The 23,302-nt window shown below is 42.8% G+C and overlaps 1 protein-coding gene across 1 annotated transcript; it reads right to left on the bottom strand.

The window, feature by feature from the left end:
* Positions 1-18,509: 18,509 nt before the first annotated feature.
* LOC131256334 (myricetin 3-O-rhamnosyltransferase UGT77B2-like) lies at positions 18,510-18,836 on the bottom strand. The gene has a single exon (XM_058257285.1). The coding sequence runs from the start codon at positions 18,834-18,836 to the stop codon at positions 18,510-18,512; it is 327 nt and encodes a 108-aa protein (XP_058113268.1).
* Between the last annotated feature and the right edge of the window lie 4,466 nt (positions 18,837-23,302).

The raw sequence follows: 23,302 nt of genomic DNA, 5'->3' as shown, positions 1-23,302 counted from the left end.
AAGGAAGGTATGTATATGAAACAAATATAATTTTTTCTTGATTTTGATGTTGCTTAGAAGGTGTTTGATAAAAATACTTGTAAACACCTGCTGCTGTTTTACACACGGTGAGAAATTGATAGGGCGCAGCATGTGTTCGCGAAAATGCCACAAAGGCTCGATTTTGGCTCGAACTCACCTCGAACTAGCCCGAACTGCTGACCGAAGCGAGCCGAGCTAGCTAGTCAGGCTCGAAGACCGAGCTGAGCCGAGTTCGAGCTGGGGTTAGCTAGTGGCCGAGCCGATTCGAATTGAGGCTGGCTTGACTCGGTTCGACTCTATGTACACCCCTAGAACTCAGTACTGGTCAAAGCTCTATCAGTGCCACCATAATGTATATGTTTCATCTACGTTGTTCATTCATTTTTCGAGCTACTAGTAGTGCATGATCCAAAAAATGAAGCACATCCAAAGCTAAACTGTACCATACCACATGAAGCATTGGTGATAATGATACCTACTGCTGAGAGCTTCCTAGGGCCCAACAAAATGTTTATTTGCCATCCAACCGGTTCATAAAGTCACATACACCTGGATGAAGGGAAAACACAAAACCAGCTTAATCCAACACTTTTGTGGTCCGCAATAAGTTTTTCAACATTAAGTATTCAATCTCTATTATTTCTTGTGGTGTGGTCCACTTAAGCTTTGGATTTGCCTCATTTTTTGGATGACGTCCTAAAATGATTTGGAAAAATGGATAGACTGCATGAATAAAAACATGAATGATGGTGGGCCCATAGAGAAGTATCTATTTTTTTGTAGTTAACAAAGTTACATGTGATGTTCTCCCATTAAAAACAAACATCCAAATGGACCTCACCTATAACATAATTTCATTATACGGTCCAAAAATAAAAATAAAAATAAAAAAATACAAGAAAATTATGCAATTGATCCTATTAGAGCTGGCCACTTAGGCCAGCAAGCAGCCCTCCTCATACCAGCAAAACCCAAATCTAAGGATGAAATCAATCCAACTCCTCGGACCCAATATCTACGGCCCTCGCCGCTGCTATACCTGCTGCATATAATGCCTGATAAACGCGCCACATTTGGCCCATGGACTAGCAAAAGCACCACCACTATCCCACCAAACCAACGGCTACCCTCCCAAACGAGAGTGCCACCCCACTTGATCGCCCTGGACATGCATGACCCACCTTGATGTATATATTATAATTAAATCCACTCCGTCCATCTGTTTTTCCATATCGTTTCAGATCATGAGCTCAAAAATGAAGTAGATTCAAATCTCAGGTGGACCATACCATAGGAAACAGTGGTAATTGACCATTAAAAACTTCTTGTGGGCCAATTTTTTTATATCAAGATTATATTTGTTTTTTATCCCTTCATCCAGGTTTGTATGACCTTGTCAACAGGTTGGATGGCAAATAAACAGTACGGAAAATTTACAGTGGACCCTGCAAAGAAGAAGAGAAGAGGGAACAGGCTCAGATGTTGGGCCCTGAGTTGGGTTGACTCTCAAGGCCCAGGACATCAACACTGTAGGTGCATCTAACGAGGGTCTTGAGTGGTAACCCCACATGTCATGATTGCTTCACTCCACAGCCGTTAATTTGATTGTTTGATCATGGCCCACACAAAATGGGCCAATTAATTATTTTCTAAATTGAATTATAATCCGTTAATTTTTAGGAAAGCCAAGAAGCTATGCAATACACTAGACGAACCATAGGGTGGCATGTTAATCATCCTTTCCAGACATCCAGATGGTTGATTTTGATGGGTCCATTGTTGATGGAGCTGCCCCAAAATTCGCCCAGACATTTAGATCCTAAACGTTGAATGTTTGGCCATTTTTTGTTGGATGTTGATTATTAATTGCTGTCGTTTCTTTTCTTGATGGTCGACTTCTAGGCCACTGTTTGACTGGTCAGGATTGGACCAGTCGGGAGATTTTTGGATCAAGGTCCCACCATTTAGGCCCATCAAATCAATGGTTTAGATTCCTGAACCATTGGGATCCTCTTGTACAGAAGGATGGAGGACGCTTCTGACTTTAGTTCGTAAATCACAGAGTTAATGCTGCTTTTAGGGAAACTTGAAACAAATTTCAGAGAAATGGTTAAGTCATGGTAGATGTTTAATCTAGAATACATCATGGGCCCAACCATAATGTATCTGCTATATCCAGATCATCCATCTATTTTGCAAGATTTTTTTATTTTTTATTTTTGGGTTAGCTTGTTAGTACACACTCATATCAGTACACACATTCCATGTTAGCCACCCTCACTAGGGATCGATACCAAGACCTCAAGTGTTGAAACGAGGTATCTCCACTCAGTCTGCAAGTTGAGCTATGGATCTGAGTGTTTTGTGCAAGATTATTCTAGGTTATGAGACAAAAAAGATGAGGCAGATCCAAAGCTCAATTGGACCATGCCATGGAAGGAAGTGGGGATCGAATGCCTACCATTGAAAACTTCTTGAGGCCAAAGAAGTTTTGGATCAAGCTGATATTTGTGTTTGGGTCCTCATCCTTGCCTTGGTGGTAGACTCTTAGGAGTTTCAACATCATGTCTAGGGTTCTAGTACCCATAGGTGGCGAAATCCCACTACGGCATGAGTGCGGGTGTGTGTGTGTGTGTGGGTGGGTGTAAGGTGTGAAAAAAAAAATTTCCTGATTTTTGTGTTTTCCCATCATCAGTGTGACTTTATTAACGGTTACATGGCAAATAAACATCATGGCGGGCCCTAGGAAGGTTTTAGATGGGCGTCATTGTCGCCACTACTTATATATGGTGTGGTCATTTATCATTTGAGCTTTAGATCTACTTCATTTTTGGGCTTATTCCCCGACCCCTTCATAAGAAACTCATTTTATAAGACTTTTTTCTCGCACAATGGGTACTCGAACCCACGGCTTTAGCGTTGAAACTCTTGTGAATCTACAGCAAGCCATGAGTACGGACCCTTCTATAGAGTGTAAAGCTTTAGAAGTTGGACATTCAACACTCTTTTCATAGATTGGTCGAGCTTATTTTGAGACATTGCGCGCAGCTCCCTCTTTAAGTACATATAAGGTCAATTCCCCATCCAGAAAATGAGACACTTCAAAATTCTATTAGATCCAAAACTCAGGTGGTTTGATTCTTTTATATATATATAGGGAAAAGGTACTATGCGCTCGACCTCACGAGTCTGTCCCATGAGGTCGAGCTGTGTGGGCCCCACCGTGATGCGTTTCGAACATCTACCTCTTCAGTTAGATGCACCATTCCATCGTGGGCTTAGGTCTCAAAAATCAAGTCAATCTGTGACTTGTGTGGGCCACACCACATACAGAAGTGGGGAGGGGCCGTGCACCATTAAAACATTCATAATCATTTTTTGGACCCACCGAGATGTGGTTTGCAAATCCAGCCCATCCATTATGTGTGTCCCACTTGGATGAGGGTTCAGACCACGTTTCAGCAGCATTCAAAACTCAGGTGGGCCCCACCAAGTGCTTTTATATGTTTTAACGGTGTCTTCACATGATTTTAGATTTTATGGCCCACCTGAGTTCCGTATATGGCTGATTTTTGGGGTATCCCATAATTTAAAGGGGACCCATCAAATACACGGTGTTGATGGTCGACACGCATCACAGTGGGGCCCACACAGCTCGACCTCACGGGAGCTTATCGTGAGGTCGAGCACATGGTACCTTTTCCCATATATATATATATATATATATATATAACCATACATGAAATCACTCGAGTATGTGGTGGGTTCACTTGGGTTTTGGAGTGCACAAAATAAACAAGTAGAATGGCACATAAGTAGGTAATCAATAAGCTTTTGACATATAATCTTACTTTAGTAATATTTTTAATTATTGGTGTGGTGTTTGATTGATATCTATGGTTAATCTTTCAGTAGAATTACAACCTTTGAATTTAAAAAATTAAAAAAAATAAAAAAATAAAAAAATAAAATAAAATAAAATAACAAAAATACCATATAGGGAGGGCTTCCTTATAAATAAAAATGGGCACCCAAGATTAAGGGAATATTTAGTGATTTAAGCATTGAACAAGTGAAGTAAAGGGCAGGCCGAGCTCTCACTTGAAATCATCTGCATAGAGACAAGTGATGGATGTGTTCACCAAAAAAACATAAGAATAACCAATGATCATAAATAATTTAAGAATTTATGGAATTTACCAAAGAAATAGTACATTTCTTGGGTGAAACTAACGTGACAAACAGGTATTGTATTCAATCCTAACACCAATGCAATGATGATGGATGAAGAAAGATGGGACGAATGATTGTAAGTATAATATGGTTTTACATATAAGTTTGAATATTTTTGTTGTTGAAATGTCCGAGTTAGATGATCAAATAGTTAAGCTCTTGCATAAATGTCCTTGTGCTAAAAAATAAAGTAACTCAAGAATCAATATGGTAGAGAAAAAAAATTTTAAGTTTATGTTTAATGGATTATGTTAATTTTGAATCATGAATTGTGATACTATACTTACTTGTTTTAAAATAATCAATTGTTTAATAGCCTACCATTAATAAGTACATGTATATTGCAATGGACTAATCAACTTTAATTTAGTATTAAAGAATATTGTTCCGCACAAACATCACATTGAAGGTGGGTCATGTGATGAACGACAGATATTGAAGGTGGGCTACACATGACAGATGGTCAACATCGAAGAAGGGCCCACATAATGGATGGTGGACAATGAAGGGGAGTTCCACATGATGGAGGTTGAGATTGATGGTAGGCCCACATGATGAACCACCAATATTGAAGGTAGGCCCCACATTCCACCTTTTACCCATTCCTCTTGATTTGTTGAATTTGACAATTCCATCAATAACCTAAAGAGGTTTTTATATATAATCACCCATTTTTAGGGCCATCGACCTAATCAAGAAAGCCAGATGACAGAAAAAAGTGAGATTGAATGAGTAACATCTTGGGGCCATCATGAGGCTCATTTTCAGCTTCTGGTCTTTCTCATTTTTGGGCTCATGCCCTAAAATGAGCTGGAAAAACAGATGGACAGTCCGAGTTGGGTTGGCATTGCAATCAACGTTAATCAATGTGAAACTTAGAGGTTTGTTGGACATTTAAGTCTAAAGGGGCGCAATCTTGCTTAACTTAGGTAGAGCCTACCATGATGTTTGTTAATCCACTTTGTCCATCTATTTTACCACCTCATTTTATGGAATCGCGTAAAAATTCTTCCAATCTAAATCTCAAGTGGGCCACATGAACATGAAAAAGTAGAAATTAAATGCCCACCCTTGAAACATTTATGGAGCCACATGATGTTTTTTACAAATCTAACCTGTCCATCAGTTTTTTCCAGATCATTTTATGGCATGAACCCAAAAACAAAATCAATACCAACCTCCAGTGGGCTATATGACAAGAAATAGTGAGATGTAAGGGCCACTGTTGAAACATCTTTTTGCCATCCTAGCACCACTTTTAGCTTTTGATCTAGCTTATTTTTAGACTCATGCCCTAAAATGAGTTGATACAGGGTGGATTTCTAACAACAGAAAAGTAGGCAGCCCAAGGTTTTGCGGCAGTTAGGTCCATGGGTGAGAGTTGCTTGATCATTGGTAGGCTATAATGATGTTTGTGACAAATCCACTCCGACCATCTTTTTTGCCATATCATTTCAGGGCGTGGGACAAAAAAATGAGGCTAATCAAGAGCACGGGCAAGCCAAACGAACAAGAAACATTTGAAATTGAATGCATCCTGTTGAAATATTTGTCAGGCCATAGGATGTTTGTGAGAAGTCCACCTTGTTCATCTATTTTGCCATATCATTTTATGTACTAGGCCCAAAAATGAGGGCAATACCAACATCCAGTGATCCAGTTGACAGGAAACAATGGCGAATGAACACCACCGTTGAAAATTCCCGGGGTCATTGTGGGCCCACTTTGTGATTTGAATATGCTTCTTTTTTAGTCCATACCTAAAGTGAACTGGAAAAACAGATGAACAACATGGATTTCTTAGAAACATCAAGGCATACTCACGTACGGTCAGGGATTAATCTCAGGATAGTTTTGTCCATATCAAGAAGGGAAATTGATCGTATTGACCTCGTAATTTGGGCAACTTACCTAGAAAGCTATAACGTTCCAAATATCCTAAGAGTGACCTTTTGACAACTTTTGAATATTGTTTCAGACAAAAATGCCCCTGTCCTTAGTTCAGATGTCGTATGGCCCCGGAGTGAATAAGAAGTTACCTTTTTATTGCAACTCCGAGAAAGTGACAGATTGACTTCTCCCCCTACCACCGCCCAATGGCTAGTGCTCAATGCTCTATGGGCCCCACCATGATGTATGTGTATCATCTATGTCGTTCATATATTTTCCAGATCATTTTATGGTATGAGACCAAAAATGAGGTATATCCTAATATCAGAAAACAATGTTGAATGAGCGTAGACCATTAAAAACTTTTTGGGGGCCATAAAAGTTTTGGATCAAGCTGATCTTCTTTTCTTCTTTTTTTTTTTTTTTCCCTTCATCTGTCTGTATGACCTAATCAATAGAATGGATGTCAAATAAACAGTACAGTGAGCCTTAGGAGGATTTTAATGGTGGATATCCAAACAACATGACAACCACGACCCATACAACATGACAACTACAACCCATGCAAACCACGACCCAAATGGGCCGCAGTTGTATATGGATCGTAGTGGTCATGTTATATGGGTCTTAGTTGTCTTGTTATATGGGTCTCAGTTGTACGGGTCGCAGTTGTCAAGTTATATGGGTCGCAGTTGTCATGTTATATGGTTCGCAGTTGTCCTGTTATATGGGTCGTAGTTATCCTGTTATATGGGTCGTGGTTGTCATGGGTTGTTGTTACAATGTTATATTGGTTGTGGTTATCATTTTATATGGGTAACTGACAAGGTGAATGGATTGGATCACCCCATTGTGGGCATTAAGCTATGGTACCAATGGTTTGGTAGAAAAGGAAGTGAACACGTTGCAAACCACGAACCATGCAACATGACAACCACGACCCATATAACATCGTAACTACGACCCATGCAAACCACGACCCAAATGGGCCCACATTGATATATGTGAATAATCCATGCCGCCCATCCTTTTTGTTGTGTCATTTTAGGGGTAGAGTCAAATATCAACCGCGACCCTTTGTGGATGAAAACCACAATCCATTGTGCATGTGAACCACAATCCTTCAAATGGATCGTAGTTGTCATGTAGCAAGGGTCGTGGTTGTGAAGTTATATGGGTCGTGGTTGTCATGGGTCGTAGTTGTCAAGTTATATGGGTCGTGGTTGTCATCCGGGTCGTCGTTTTCATGGGTCGTAGTTATCATGTTATATGGGTCGTGATTTTCATGTTATATGGGTTGTAGTTGTCATATTATAGAGGTCGTGATTGATATGGGTCGTGGTTGTCATATTATATGGATCGTAGTTATCATGTTATATGGGTCGTGGTTGTTACGTGACGTGTATAGTTCGTGGTTGTAATGTAATAAGGATTGATGTTGTGATGTTATAAGGATCGTGGGTCCTGTTGTGATTTGTAGGGCCCACCATAACTTTTATTTTCCATCCAATCTGTTCATAAGGTCACAAATACCTCTATGAGGAAAAACAAATTTTATGTTGATCCAAACTTCTGTGACCCCAAAAGGGTTTCAATGGTAGAAGTTAGATCCCCCGCTGCTTTTTGCAGTGTGGTCCACTTTATCTTTAGATCTGTCTTATTTTTAGTCTCAAGCCTTACGACGAGCTTGCCAAATGGATGGACGGTTTGGATATAACACATCCTTCGTGATGGGACCCACGGAACGTGGAAGCGGATTGGCTGGTGTACCACGGACATGAACGGAAGCGGATTAGTTGATGTACCATAGACGTGGATTGCATCCTACCCCCACCCAGACGGTAATCCGTCCGGGCAGGGCTCTGTGGGCCCTGCGTGATGAGTGTTTTATCCAGGTCGTTAATCACATTTCTCAGATCATTTTAAGTTATGATCTAAACACTGAGCAAGGTACAGGGCTTAAGTGGACCACAAAGTGGGGATTTAATGTCCACCATTAAAAACTTCTTGGGAGATGGAGAAGTTTCGGATCAAGTTAATATTTGTTTTTTCACTTCACCCATGTTTACACAGTGGGCCCCATAGAGCCCTGCTCGGACGGATTACCATCCGGGCGGGGGTAGGAAGCAATCCACGTCCGTGTACCACACGCCAGCTATATAGCTATTATAGGTACATGTCGTGCAAGGAGAGGAAAAAAATTGGCTACTCCCCCTGACGCTCCTCCATCCCCGAGTTGTACAAACGGTTACATGGGCCCCACAGTGATGTATTTATTATATCTACACCGTTTATCTATTTTTAGAGATCATTTTAGAGAATTATCTAAAAAATGAATCATATCCAAAGATCATATGGACCACACCACAAATAACCGCAGAGATAATGATTTTCACCATTAAACAATTCGTAGGGCCCACCATAACATTTATTTTCCATCTAATCTGTTCATAAGGTCACAAAGACCTGAATTAAGAGGGAAAACAAATTTCATATTGATCCAAAACTTCTGTGACCCCAAAAAAGGGTTTCAATGGTAGACGTTCAATTCCCCACTGTTTTTTGTAGTGTGGTCCACTTGATAGTTAGACCTGTCTTATTTTTCATCTCAAGCCTTAAGAAGAGCTAGACAAATTTATGGACGGTTTGGATATAACACATACCCATGATCAGATCCACAGAACTTGCTGACATCAATACACCAGCTATGTAGCTGGTGTGAGGTACACTAGCCAATCCGCTTCCGATGAACGCTGATGACGCAGATTAGAGACAGGTTGAGTGGCGAGTCGCCTACTGAAGTGACGTCACCAAGTTTTGTGGGCCCCACTATGATGTATGCGTTGTATCTACACCATCTATCCATTTTGCCATATCATTTTAGGGCATGAGCTAAAGAACGAGGCAGATAAAAAACTGTAGTGGTCTCCACAACAGAAAACAGTGAGGAGAGTGATTCCCACCATTGAAACTATCATAAGGCCCACCATAATGTTTATTTGAAATCCAACCTGTTCAAAAGTTAAAAAAGACATGACATAAGGGAAAACACAAATATCAGCTTGATCTAAAACTTTTGTGGCCTTTAGAAGTTTTTAATGGTGGGTGTCACTGTCCCCACTGTTTTACGTACTGGGGTCCAATGGAGCTTTGGATTTAACTCATTCTTTGGATATTGCCTTAAAATGATCTCTCCAAATGGATGGCAGGTGTGGATACAAAACATACATCATGGTGGGGCCCAAGGAACTTGGTGACGTCTCGCTACTTAACCTGGCAGTAGCGTACTCAACTTGTCAGTAGCTAATCCGCGCCCGACTCGAATTGCATCCTACCCCCGCCTATCTCTGGCTCCGAATGGGCAGTTCTGTGGGCCGGCCCACCGTGATGCATCTGTTTATCCAAGTCGTCCATCTTTTTTCTCAGATCATTTTAAGGGTCGTGGTTGTCATGGGTCGTGGTTGTCATGTTATATGCATCGTGGTTGTCATGTGATATAGGTCGTGGTTGTCATGGGTCGTAGTTATCATATTATAGGGATCGTGGTTCTCATGTGATATGGGTTGCGATTGTTACATGTTCACTTCCTTTACTACTAAATGAAATGATAGCCATTGGTATCATAGCCTAAGGCTCACAATGGGGTGATCTGATCCATCCACCTTGTCGGCTAACTCGTCGTGGGCCCACAAAGTCCTGACTTGGGCAATGTCTATTTTTAACAAACATCACAGTGAGCCTGGAAAGTTTCAAGAGTGGGTGCCACTGTCACCATTACTTTCTATTATATGGCCTGCACGAGCAATGGAGCAGGCTAATATTTGGGCCCTAGCCCTAAAATTACACAGCAAAAAGGATGGGCGGCATAGATTATACACATACATCGATGTGGGCCTTGATATATAGTCAAATTCTCAGGTCGTGGTTGTAATGCAGTATGGGTTGTGGTTGTAATGTGATAAGGGTCGTAGTTTTTATGGGTTGTGGTTGTCATGTTATATAAATCGTGGTCGTCATGTTATATAGATCGTGGTTGTCATATTATATGGGTCGTGGTTGTCATGGATCGTAGTTGTCATGTTATATGGGTCGTGGTTCTCATGTTATATGGGTCGTGATTGTCATGAGTTGTAGTTGTCATGGATCATAGTTATCATGTTATATGGGTCGTGGTTGTTATGTTATATGGGTCGCGACTGTCATATTATATAGGTCGTGGTTGTCTGTTATATGGGTCGTGGTTGTAATGTGGTAAGGATCGTAGTTGTCATGGGTCGTGGTTGTCATGTTATATGCGTCGTGGTTGTCATGTAATGTGGGTTGTGGTTGTTATGGATTGTGGTTATCATGTTATATGGATCATGGTTCTCACGTGATATGGGTCGCGGTTGTTACATGTTCACTTCCTTTACTAAAAAATGAAAGGATAGTCATTGGTACCATAGCCTATGACCCACAATGGGGTAATCTGATCCATCCACAATGTCGGCCAACTCGCTGTGGGCCCAAAAAGTCCTAACTTGGGTAATGTCTACTTCTAACAAAAATCATAGTAAGCCTGGAAAGTTTCAAGAGTGGGTGCCACTGTCACCATTACTTTCTATTATGTGGCCTGCATGAGCATTGGATCATGCTGATATTTGGGCCCTAGTCCTAAAATGACACGGTAAAAAGGATGGGCGACATGGATTATACACATACATAAATATGGGCCTCAATGTATGGTCAAATTCTCAGGTCGTGGTTGTAATGCAGTACAGGTCATGATTGTAATGTGGTAAGGGTCGTAGTTTTCATGGGTCATCGTTGTTATTTTATATGGGTTGCAGTTGTCATGTTATATGGGTCATGGTTGTCATAGGTCGTAGTTGTCATGGATCGTAGTTATCATGTTATATGGGTCATGGTTGTCATGAGTCGTAGTTGCCATGGATCGTAGTTATCATGTTATATGGGTCATGGTTCCCATGTTATATGGGTCGTGATTGTCATATTATATGGGTCATGGTTGTCATGTTATATGGGTCGTAGTTGTAATGTGGTAAGGGTCGTAGTTGTCATGGGCCGTGGTTGTCATGTTATATGGGTCGTGGGTCGTAGTTATCATGTTATATGGGTTGTGGTTCTCATGTGATATGGGTCGCGGTTGTTACATGTTCACTTCTTTTACTACCAAATGAAAGGATAGCCATTGGTACAATAGCCTAAGGCCCACAATGGGGTGATCCGTTCCGTCTACCTTATCGGCCTACTCGCCGTGGGCCCAAAAAGTCCTAACTTGGGCAGTGTCCACTTCTAACGAACATCACAGTGAGCCTAAAAAGTTTCAACAGTGGGTTCCATTGTCACCATTATTTTCTATTATGTGCCCCACATGAGCTCTGTATAAGGCTGATATTTGGGCCCTAGCCCTAAAATGACACGATAAAAAGGATGGGTGGCATGGATTATACGCAAACATCCATGTGGGCCCCACTAGTTTGGTCCTTGTCCACGCACAAAAAAGGGTTCCATACACATCACTTTCTTGGTATTAAATACAATGTAACTTCTTCTCCTTAGAAAACAGTATAACTACTAAAACAAGCACAAGGGCATTTTAGTCCAAGTAATTTACAGAAGCTTGGTAGAGGGTCACTCTTAGGATATATGGAACGTCGTAGCTTTCTAGGTAATTGACCCAAACTTTGAGGTTAGTACGGTCAATTTTCCTATAAAAGGGGATTTTGACCGTACTGACCTCGAAGTTTGGGCAAATTACCTAACGAGATTCAACCTTTCAAATATCCTAAGAGTGACCTTCTAATAAGCTTTGGATATTGTTTCGGATGAAAATGCCTCTCCTTGGTTCAGAATTCATACAGTCCTGGAGAGACGAAATGGTTACTCTCCCGAGAAAGTGACGGATTGGCTACTCCCCCGTGCCACCAGGCAATGGTTGGTGCTTGGTGCTCTATGGGCCCCACCATGATGTATGTGTTTCATCCATGCCGTCCATAATCTATACCGTGTCATTTTAGAAGTAAGGCATCCATGCCATCCATAATCCATGCCGTGTCATTTTAGGAGTAAGGCATCCATGCCATCCATAATCCATGCCGTGTCATTTTAGGAGTAAGGCATCCATGCCGTCCATAATCCACGCCGCCCATCCTTTTTGCCGTGTCATTTTAGTAGTAAGGCCCAAATATCAGCCAACAAGGTGACGGATTGGCTACTCCCCCTGGAGTGAATAAGAAGTTACTTTCTGTTTCAACCCCCGAGAAAGTGACGGATTGGCTACTCCCCTTGCCACCAGCTAATGGCTGGTGCTCGGTGGTCTGTGGGCCCCACCACCATGTATGTGTTTCATCCATGCCACCGATACTTCTTGCCATGTCATTTTAGGGCTAGGGCCCAAATATCAGCTCGATCTAGTGCTCGTGTGGCTCACTGTGATGTTTGTTAGAAGTGTACACTGCCCATGTCAGGACTTTTTGGGCCCATGGCGAGCTGGCCGACAAGGCGGATGGATTGGATCACCCCATTGTGGGGCATTAAGCTAGGGTACCAATGGTTTGGTATAAAAGGAATTGAACACGTGAAACCACGATCCATGCAACATGATAACCATGACCCATATAAAACGACAACTACGACCCATATGGGCCCACATTGATGTATGTGTATAATCCATGCCGCCCATCCTTTTTGCCGTGTCATTTTAGGGCTACGACCCATTTAACATGACAACCACGACCCATATAACATAACAACCACGACCCATGAAAACTACGATCCATATAACATAACAACCACGACTCATATTACATGACAATCATGACCCTTATAACATGACAACCACGACCCATATAACATAACAACCATGACCCATGAAAACTACGACCCATATAACATAACAACCACGACTCCATGAGAAACCATGACCCATATAACATAACAACCACGACCCATATAACATGACAACCACGACCATAATTACAATACAATATGAAGAACAATTCTCTTCAACGGGCACACAGCAAGCTGAAAAACTCTGTTGAGAATGTCTTATTTGAGCTTGACCATAAACTGCAACAGCTTGAGAGAAGGGCAGCATTTATTGCATCGCAATGCCAAGCGTACAGCTGAGAGAAGGTCAAGCTTAAACAAGACATTCTCAACAGAGTTTTTTAGCTCACTGGGTGCCCGTTGAAGAGAATTATTTTTCATATTATATTGTAATTATGATCGTAGTTTTAATGTTATATGGGTCGTGGTTGTTATGTTATATGGGTCGTGGTTTCTCATGGAGTCGTGGTTGTTATGTTATATGGGTCGTGGTTGTCATGTAATATGGGTCGTGGTTGTTATGTTATATGGGTCGTGGTTGTCATGAATCGTAGTTATTAACATAAGTCGTGATTCGCATGGAAAAATGGGTCATAGTTTTCATGGGTCGTGGTTGTTGTATTATATGGGTCGTGGTTGTCATGTTATATAGGTCGTGGTTCTCATTTTAGGACCAAGGCCAATAAAATGAAGACTACGATCCATATAGCATGACAACCACGATCCATATAGCCTTCTTCGAATATTTCCTCCATTATTTTGATTGAAAGATCAAAGAAATCAATAAATGCTTAAGGTGTCGTAATAAAGATTCTGGTTCGGATTAGCTTGTGAAAGTAATTTGAAACTCAAGTACCATTTTTATACATTGGTCAACCAATGGTTAATGTGCTTAGGATGCAGTGCGACTATTCATTTTTCGATGTTAGGAATACCATTTCTCGAAATTATGGGGAAGTAGCGACATTAATGCGATTTCCTGAAAAAGAATGTGGCGCTGATTCCGAAGGGTTGTGGATATAACAAACAATATGTCATTGTTGTCATCCACAATGGATCATGGTTGGCATCCATGTCGTCCATAATCCATGCCTTAAGTTATGGTACCAATAGTTTGGTAGAAAAGGAAGTGAACATGTTGAAAACCACAACCACGATCCAGGCAACATGACAACCACAACCCATATAACATGGCAACCACGAGGGTCGTGGTTGTAATGTGGTAAGGGTCGTGGTTATCATGAGGTAAGGGTCGTAGTTGTCATGCAATCTGGGAGCAAGAAATGACAACCACGACTTATATAACATGACAACCACGACTCATATAACATGATAACTATGACCCATATGCTAATTACGTCCCATATGATTACATATGCACGAAGATGACGTGACTTGCATATAATATCCTTACCGTCCATCAAAGTTAGTACATGACATACGTAGATATCGAATATCACATGTACTCACCAAGTTGGTGCAAGTCACGCCATAGTCGTGCAAACAATTCTGTATTGTAGCATAGGTCGCATCAGGTGGTTGTAATGCGGTAAGGGTCGTGGTTGTCATGAGGTATGGGTCGTAGTTGTCATGTTATATGAGTCATGATTATCATGGGTTAAGTTATCATGTTATATGGGTCATGGTTGTTCTGTTATATGGGTCGCGGTTGTAATGGACCACGACCCATCAAAGTTAGTAAATGACATACGTAGATATCGAATATCCCATATACATATGGGTCGTGGTTGTCATGTTATATGGATTGTGGTTTTCATGTTATATGGGTCGTAGTTGTCATGGATCATGGTCGTCAAGTTAAGGGTTGTGGTTGTTGTTCAATCCCCAAGTATAGGGTTGTGATGTAGTAATAAACTCGGTGAGACCGAGGTCGAATCCCAAGGGACTGATATCTGTACGTGATCTGAAACTAAGTAGAAATAGAACTAGAATAAGATGAAATCTAAATCGAATGAATTTGATGAATAATTGTGAAATAAATTAATTAAAAACTAATAAAAATAAAGGTAAGAGCTAGGGTGTCAAGGATCCACTTGTAGCAATTGGGAAGCTACTTTGCATAATTCAAGGACACAGCTGAAATCAGAGTCCTATCTTATCCAGCTGGTAAGAAGAGATTTGTCAGATCTCTGAACTTCTTATGGATCTAATCATCAACAAATAAGATTGGTGAAGATTTGGAAGTGATCCCGTCACCTAACCATGCCCAGGAGACAATGGCAAACAATAGTGATTTACTAATCTCACGGCCAATCATAAGAGAATTGTGAAAGTTAGGAAGGGTTCCATAACCCTACCATGCCCATGGGACGATGGTGAACAACGGGTCTTACTAATTTTATAATCTCAATAATAGAAAACATACTTAAAGCTATCACAGATCTATTGTAATTTAAGTCACAACAAACCATTAAAAACTAAAAGTATACCGTCATAATCAAACTAAAATCCAAGAGAATCCATAAAACATGAATTAAAGCAAACCAACCATCCTAATCATGCTACAAGCTTCACCTCTTAGCCCTAGCTAAGAGGTTCAGCCAACCATAGACATGATCAATTAAAGTCTCTTAAAACATCAAAAGAAGAAAAGAAATTAAAGAGGAAAAGGAAAAGGGAAACTCCATACTGATGGCCGTCCACCCTCTCTCTCTCTCTCTCTCTGTTTCTTCCCACATCCAAGCTCGCAAGGTGCCTCCACGGCTGCCCTAGATCATCTCCCCCCCTCTCATGTTTACAACCTCCTTTTATAGCTGCTGGAAGGCTGGAGTCAATGGCAGAGTTGCAGCAGGAAACAGAGTGCAACTTTTTGCAGCCAAGTTTCAGTGTCTCAAAACTCACCAGTTTCCTCACTCAAATTTCAAATAAACACCGTCTCTTAGGACGTTTTTGAGTGCTCTACATGATGGACGGTTCAGATTTACCATATGATGAAAGATGGTGGGCCGCAACCGCCTGGAAATTCAAATTTTTGCGGATGTGCGAAAGCTTCCGCACCTCTTCGTTGTCATGATCGGTGGGTCCCACAGAGATATTTTCAGAGAAATCCACCCCATCCATTGGATTCAGGATGAAATTTCAGTCAAGAATGGATGGTTTTGAACGTCCATTGACGCGGCCCAGAGAAGAAATCATGCCAAAAATCGTTTTAAATGTCGCAGGACCGCCTGTTTGTGGCCTCTGTATCGCGCACATGTGCATGCATGGGTGTATAATTTCAGCAAGGTTTTGTAGTATTCGAGGCCGTCTACATGATGAACGGATCAGATTGGTCGGACAGGCCATGGGTGGGGCCCACAAACTTCCGCAAAATGGACTCTCACCGATGCAAAATAGGGATGCGGAAGCTTCCGCTGTGACGTTGGTGGGGCCCATTTTAGTGTTATTTTGACAAATCCAACCCGCTCATTGAACTCCCCTCGAAAAACCAGTCAGGAAAAAGTATTTTTGGCTATACTTTGAGGGGAGTTCATTGGGGCCATTAGGGCAATGTATGGCCCCACAATAGCAACCGAGCGTCCGTTTCTCGGACGCTGTTTTACAAAAAAAATAAATTTCGCGTGAAGAGTCGGTCAACACCAACTTTAACCAAGTCAGTCGGTCCGGTGCACAGCAAATAAGTGTGCACTGTGTACGTACACGTGCACATACAGGGCCCCCTATGATGTTTCTCAGAAATCCAATCCAATCCATCCATTCATTTTATTGCCCCATTTAAGGCGTTGAATCCAAAGTTGAGGCAGTTCCAGATATCAGGTGGGCCCCAAAATGAGATTTTATGGGCTGATCCATCCATTAGGCCACTTCCACAATGATCCAATGGTTGAAATTTTACATGTACGGTTAATTTATGATCCTCAGGCCATGTATAAAGTTTCGAGCCGAATGGATGGTACGAACCCCGTGATCTTGCATTCTGAATAATTTTCGGGCCACTTGAGCTTCAGTTTCCCAATTTTCTCGGATCTCTGGCATGTAATTCCATCAATCTTGGTCCCCTGGAGTCCGTCCCTTGCCATGGGTGTCATCAGAGCGTTAAATCCATTGTTTAAGCACCCTTTGTCAGTTCATACTCATAAATACACTTTGCATCACAAACACGATTAAATCGGGCCATTGAACGGTATCATGCTTGTAAATCCAGGCAATAATTGGGTCTGATATGCAATATTTGACCCTCAACAGTTGTCATGTTATATGGATCGTGGTTTGTTTACGTCGTAGTTGCCATGTTATATGGGTTGTGGTTGTCATGTTGCATGGATCGTGATTGTTATGTCATATGGATTGTAGTTGTCATTGATCGTAGTTATCATATTATATGGGTCGTGGTTGTCATGTTATATGGGTTGCGATTATTGCATGTTCACTTTCTTTACTACCAAATGAAAGAATAGCCATTAATACAATAGCCTAAGGCCCACAATGGGGTGATCTGTTCCTTTCACCTTATCTGCCAGCTCGCTGTGGGCCCAAAAAAGATGGGCGGCATGGATTATACACATACATTAATGTGGCCCCACCATTATATTTCTATTTTCTGGCCCACACGAGCGCTGGATTAGGCTGATAGGCCCACAATGGGGTGATCCGTTTCGTTCACCTTGTCGGCTTGCTTGCCATGAGCTCAAAAAGTCCTGACTTGGGCAGTCTTCACTTCTAACAAGCATCACGGTGAGCCTGAAAAGTTTCAACAGTGGGTTCCATTGTCACCATAATTTTCTATTAGGTGGTCCACACGAACTCTGGCTAAGGCTGATTTTGAGCCCTAACCCTAAAATGGCACAACAAAAAGGATGGGCGGCATGGATTATACACAAACATCCATGTGAGCCCTACTAGTTTGGTCCTTGCCCACGTGCAAAAAAGGATTCCATATACATCACTTTCTTAGCATTAAATACGATGTAACTTCTTATTCCCTAAGAAATCATACAACTACTACTAAAATAAGGACAAGGGCATTTTGGTCTAAGTAATTTATGGAAGCTTGAAAGGATCACTCTTGGGATATTTGAAAGGTTGAATCTCGTTAAGTAATTTGTCCAAACTTTGAGGTCAGTACAATCCTAATAAAATAAAAGACGAAGACGAAGACGAAAAAAAGTCTTATTATTGCAGCTCTTATTTAAAAAGGTCTTATTGAATTACATGAAGATAGCGCAAATGACCCTAATTTTCATATTTAAAAAGGAAGAAAAAAAAGCCTTTCCACCGCCAGGGACTAGTATTCCCAACAGCTTATTGAAAATTTCCACCAAACTCCCATTTTCAACATATTCCTTACCCAACTCTCTTAGCTTACAATCCCTCTCTCTCCTTACCCTCCCTTCATCTTTCCTCAACACCAGCTCGATAGATCTCACCACCCCATCCCTCGTCAACACCCCACCATCCACCTCCACCCCAATCCACCACGCGTGAGACACGAACCGAGTAATCAACTTCTAGTCCGCGATAGTCGGGTAACAGATCATCGACACCGTTCCCGCAATGCTCTCCATCACTGAATTCTACCCACCGTGTGTCACGTGCACCCCCACAGCCACGTGGCCCAGCACCATTAATTGCGGGGCCCACGGGACAATGAGACCCCTCCCAGCTATCTGCTCCAGGAATCCAGCTGGCAAACCTTCCCTCGCTTTCAAGGACCATATGAAGGGGACCCCACTCGACTCCAGACCCTCGGCTAGTGCTGCTACTTGAGCGAGCGTGAGCCTCATCACCGTGCCAAAGCCAACGTAAGCTATGGAAGCAAGGTTATGGGCGAAGCGGTCGAGCCATGTGAGGTGTAAGAACCATATCTTAGCCTGAACTGTTCCGTAGGCTTCGCCGGTCATCCCGGTTGAATTTCGGCTACCCGCGGTCGGTTATCGGCGTTTGCGCGCGACCCTGGGATGTGTCTCATATATCTGAGTCGGCTCAACCCGAGACTTATACCATTGCAACCGCGCCGACGCCGCGATTCCAACACCGCGTCTCGTGCGTTAATGCGACGCTTAGATCATGAGATGTAGCTCGCACATTGTAATAGCTATGGACCTCACATTTGCAGGGCCCACATATCACAATGGCACCATTTCTTAAGTTGTCATGGGATGATGCATCACCCCATGCCAAGTAATAAATGCTTACAAGCAATTATGGCATTTATTTTTCCCATAAGTCAACCCTAGCATTTATGGCCTTACATGAATTAATTACTCTCTCTCTCTCTCTTCTTCTTCTTCATTTTTTTCCCTAGCAAGAGAGAAGGTGAAACGTCCATGGCAGCCCTCCCATTTCTAGCCACATTTACCTTAGATTCCCTTCAATCCCACCATTGGAAGTCCATCTCCACCGTTGAAGGTGCCTCCTTGGAGCTTTGGAGCACTATGGAGGAAAAAGAAGGAAGGTGGGTGCATCTTTAGGGTAGATTTCTCCATTTCTATAAGGTGGGTGCTTCTTTCTCTTTCTTCTCCCTCCCTCTTTCAATATTTTAGTGTGATGATGTAGCCGTGTGGCCCACCCATATGTGACCCACCTTGATGTATGTGACTGGTGAGTCACGTGTACGTGGACCCCACCTTAATGGATGTATTGCATCCCTACCGTCCTGCTATGAGAGGTCCAGCAGCTTTTGCTGCTGGACTGTACGAAGGAAAACACTAACAACAGTTAGTTTTTTTTTTAATAAAAATAAAAATTATATGTATACTTGATAGAAGGGAGGGTGGCCATCCATGTGGGACTCATCTGATCCGTGGATTTCATCCACGCCGTCCATCCATTTGGATGGTACCCACCAGGTACGTTGTATACCCACACCGTACCATCTGTTTTATACCCTGACCGTCCCTCAATGGGAGTCAGATACAGACCGTCCATCAATGGACGTCCAGGGCTGGCCGTTGGTGTAATAATAACAATAATGAATAATATATATATATATATATATATATATATATATATATATATATATATATATAAAATAATTTATATATGATGGTGGGCCCTATGTGGGACCCACCCATGTGGAAGGTTTGGCTCGAGTACCTACCCCAGCAACATTGCTTAGGTAGTGACGTCAACAAGCATGGAGGGACCCACCGTCAGGTAGTGGAGTTGCTGGCGTACGCTGACACCCGTTACATAGCTGCTGTATTAAAGCAGCGGGTCCTGTGGGCCACGCCGTGATGTTTATATGATATCCGTACCGTCCATATGCCGATCGGGTGGGGCCCACCTTGATTATGTTGTGTCTGCACTGTCCAGACATTTGGACGGTCCGTGGCAACGTGAAGTATGTGTTTTACCTCCACCGTCCAGATTGCTGGATGGTGGGATTACACGGTGATGCATGTGTTTTATATATGCCGTCCATCCATTCTGCAGGGATGGTGGGTCCCACTGCTGTTGACGTCAGCAAGATCTGTGGGACCCACGTATGATGTACGTATATGTATATCTACACAGTCTATGGACCCCACCTCGGACGTGTTGACTATACCCAAACTGTCCATTTCGGGACGGAGCAGAGAGAGGGGCCGGCCATGAGGTATGTATTTTATACATACCGTCTATCCAGATGGGGATAGGGCCCACCCACACGTGTGGCACGTGTGGCGATGGAACCCACCTTGATGTAATTGTTTTATATTCGCCCCATCCGTGCAGGGGATGTGGACCCCACCTTAATGCAACGTGCTACATTCCACCTGTACATCTGAAGGGTCCACTGTGATGTATGTTCCGCATTCCACGCCATCCATTTCGATGGGCTGTGGGGACCCCACTTAGCTGCTGTGCACGACAACAAATCATGTAGGTCTGATAAGAGGTATGTGATTTAAACCAGCCGTTCATTTGAGGATGTGGACCAGCCGTGATGTATGTACTATACCTACACCATCCACTTGGATGAGGTACATGAAACATCATGGGTCCATAGAGCACCATCTAGTAGTGAAGTGGGCCCATGCCATTTGTGGGTGACAGATTGCATGCATACATGTCACGTTGAATGACTCGAATGCATGGCATGTGTGTATGTACATGTGAGATGCATGACTAGTTAGTACTTGTAATAGTTGTATGCATGCATACATGTATGATGAGTGTGTGATAAAGTGCATGACACCACGTTGTGTTATACATGCATGGATGCAAGTAATACATGCATGAGTGGTGGGTTATATTGAATGCATATGTGACATATATGGGATGGACACCTGATTCGTGCATGAGCTAAACTATGATAGGGAGGCACATGCGAGGCTTGAGGTCGAGTAAGCACTCCCTGATAATATAAATTGAATGCATGCCTACACAGGAGCTCAGCCGTAAGTGTGAGTGTATTACATGCACCTTCACGGCCCGGTCAATGAGATGCATTTGAGGCCCATCATGATGTATATTTGAGGCCCATGTGCAGGACCCACCTGTGATGTATATTAGGCCCATGTGTAGGGCCCACCCATTGTATATTAAGCCCCATGGGTTGTGGCGCATTGTGATATATTTTCGGCCCATGGGCAAGGCTCAAAGTGATGTATTCATGGCCCATGTGGTGGGGCCCAATGTGACATTTATATGACGATGTGTAAGGCTCGATGTGTTGTATATGAAGCCCATTGTGATGTATTAGGGCCCGTGGGTTGAGGCCCATTGTGATGTATTTGGAGCTTATAGGTAGAGGCCCATTGTGATATATTTGAAGCCCAGGGTATTAGGCCCATTGATGCGGCCCATTGGTGTAGCCCACTCGATGCATATTGGTCCATTGGTGCGGCCCAAATGATGGGGCCCACTTGCTTGATGTATGAGGCCCATTGGTGCAACCCGTGGATACGGCCCACTTAATGTATATTTGGGGCCCCTATATGAGGACCAACGTGATGTATTCATGACCCATGTGCAGAGGCCCATTGCGACGTACTGGAGGCCCATTATGATGAACATGAGGTCCATGAGCGAGGCTCAATGTGATGCATAAGCGGCCCATGAGCGAGACCCATAGTGATATGTATTAGGTCCTTGTGTGAGGCCATGGGCTCGCAATACGTTTGGCTCTATGTGGACCACTCCTGGGAGCAATGTTGGTTAAAAGGCCACATTGATGGACAATGTTGGTTTAATGTCCACATTGTGACCTTCCCTTAGGCCTGGATAGGCCCATTCTCATCGTTCTCCAATGGGTTACCCAAACGCTTGGGCCCCCTTCGATATTGTTTGATTCATCATCGGCCATCCATCTATGAACCTCGCCTTGGTGCCGATTACCGATTAGTGATCGAGGCCAATTATCATGACCGATTGCCAATTCCGATTGTCGTGACCAAATCTGATTATCGATTGATTTCGATTGTTGAGGCCAATTGTATAGGTCGATTCCGATTGTCGAGGCCGAGTATCGAGGCTGATTCTGATTTGTCAAGGCCGATTATGCAGGCTGATTCCGATTGTTGAAGCCGATTTCGATTGTCGAGGTCGATTTCGATTGCCAAGGTCGATTGTCGAGACCTATATGATGTATATGCGACCCATAGTTGAGGTCCATTGTGATGTATTCGTGGTCTATGGGCAAGGCTCATTGTGGTATGTATTAGGCCCCTAATGCATGGCCCATTTGATGTATTTGAGGCCCAGATTCGTAGCCCATTTGATGGATATGAGACCCATGTGTAGGGCCCACATGTTATGTATTTGAAGCCCATGTGTAGGGCCCACCCATTGTGTATATGTGGCCTTTGGGTAAGGCCCATTGTGTTGTATATTAAGCCTTTGTATGAGGTCATGGTCCCATTATATGTTTGGCTTTGTGAGCATCATTCCTTGGGGGGGGGGGGCAATGTTGGTTAAATGTCCACATTGTCGAGGCCGATTGTTGAGGCCAGATATTGATACCGATTATGAGTATGTGACTGCATAGCATCATGATACATGCCTATACGCATCATCTGCATGTTTGTTATGAGATGTAGTTGACCATTGCATTTGTCATTGGACAGATTGTTATGAGACTCCCTGATAGGCGGAAGTTATATCACATGACTGCATGGTATGCGCAGGATTGATGTATGATTGGATTGTATGACTCATGCATCTTGCATTGTGTGCCCTAGCGACATCAGGGCCGTAGCCTCCACAGGCATATCGTGGATGGCCAGATGGGACACCGAAAATGTTTGGTTCTAGCATACGGGCGCCATAGATGTCCCTGGGTGAAAATCCCTAAACCTCCGAGGCCAGGAGACGCCCCAACGTCGAGACCGAGTGGATACATGAGCGCCCGAGTGCCGAATACCAGGAGGCCGCGTCTCCCACT

The sequence above is a fragment of the Magnolia sinica genome, chromosome 9 (genome assembly GCF_029962835.1).
Source record: "Magnolia sinica isolate HGM2019 chromosome 9, MsV1, whole genome shotgun sequence".
In the NCBI taxonomy this organism is placed as follows: Eukaryota; Viridiplantae; Streptophyta; class Magnoliopsida; order Magnoliales; family Magnoliaceae; genus Magnolia; species Magnolia sinica.
The sequence above is the reverse complement of the archived record's forward strand: the minus strand, read 5'-3'. Positions and strand labels throughout refer to the sequence as shown.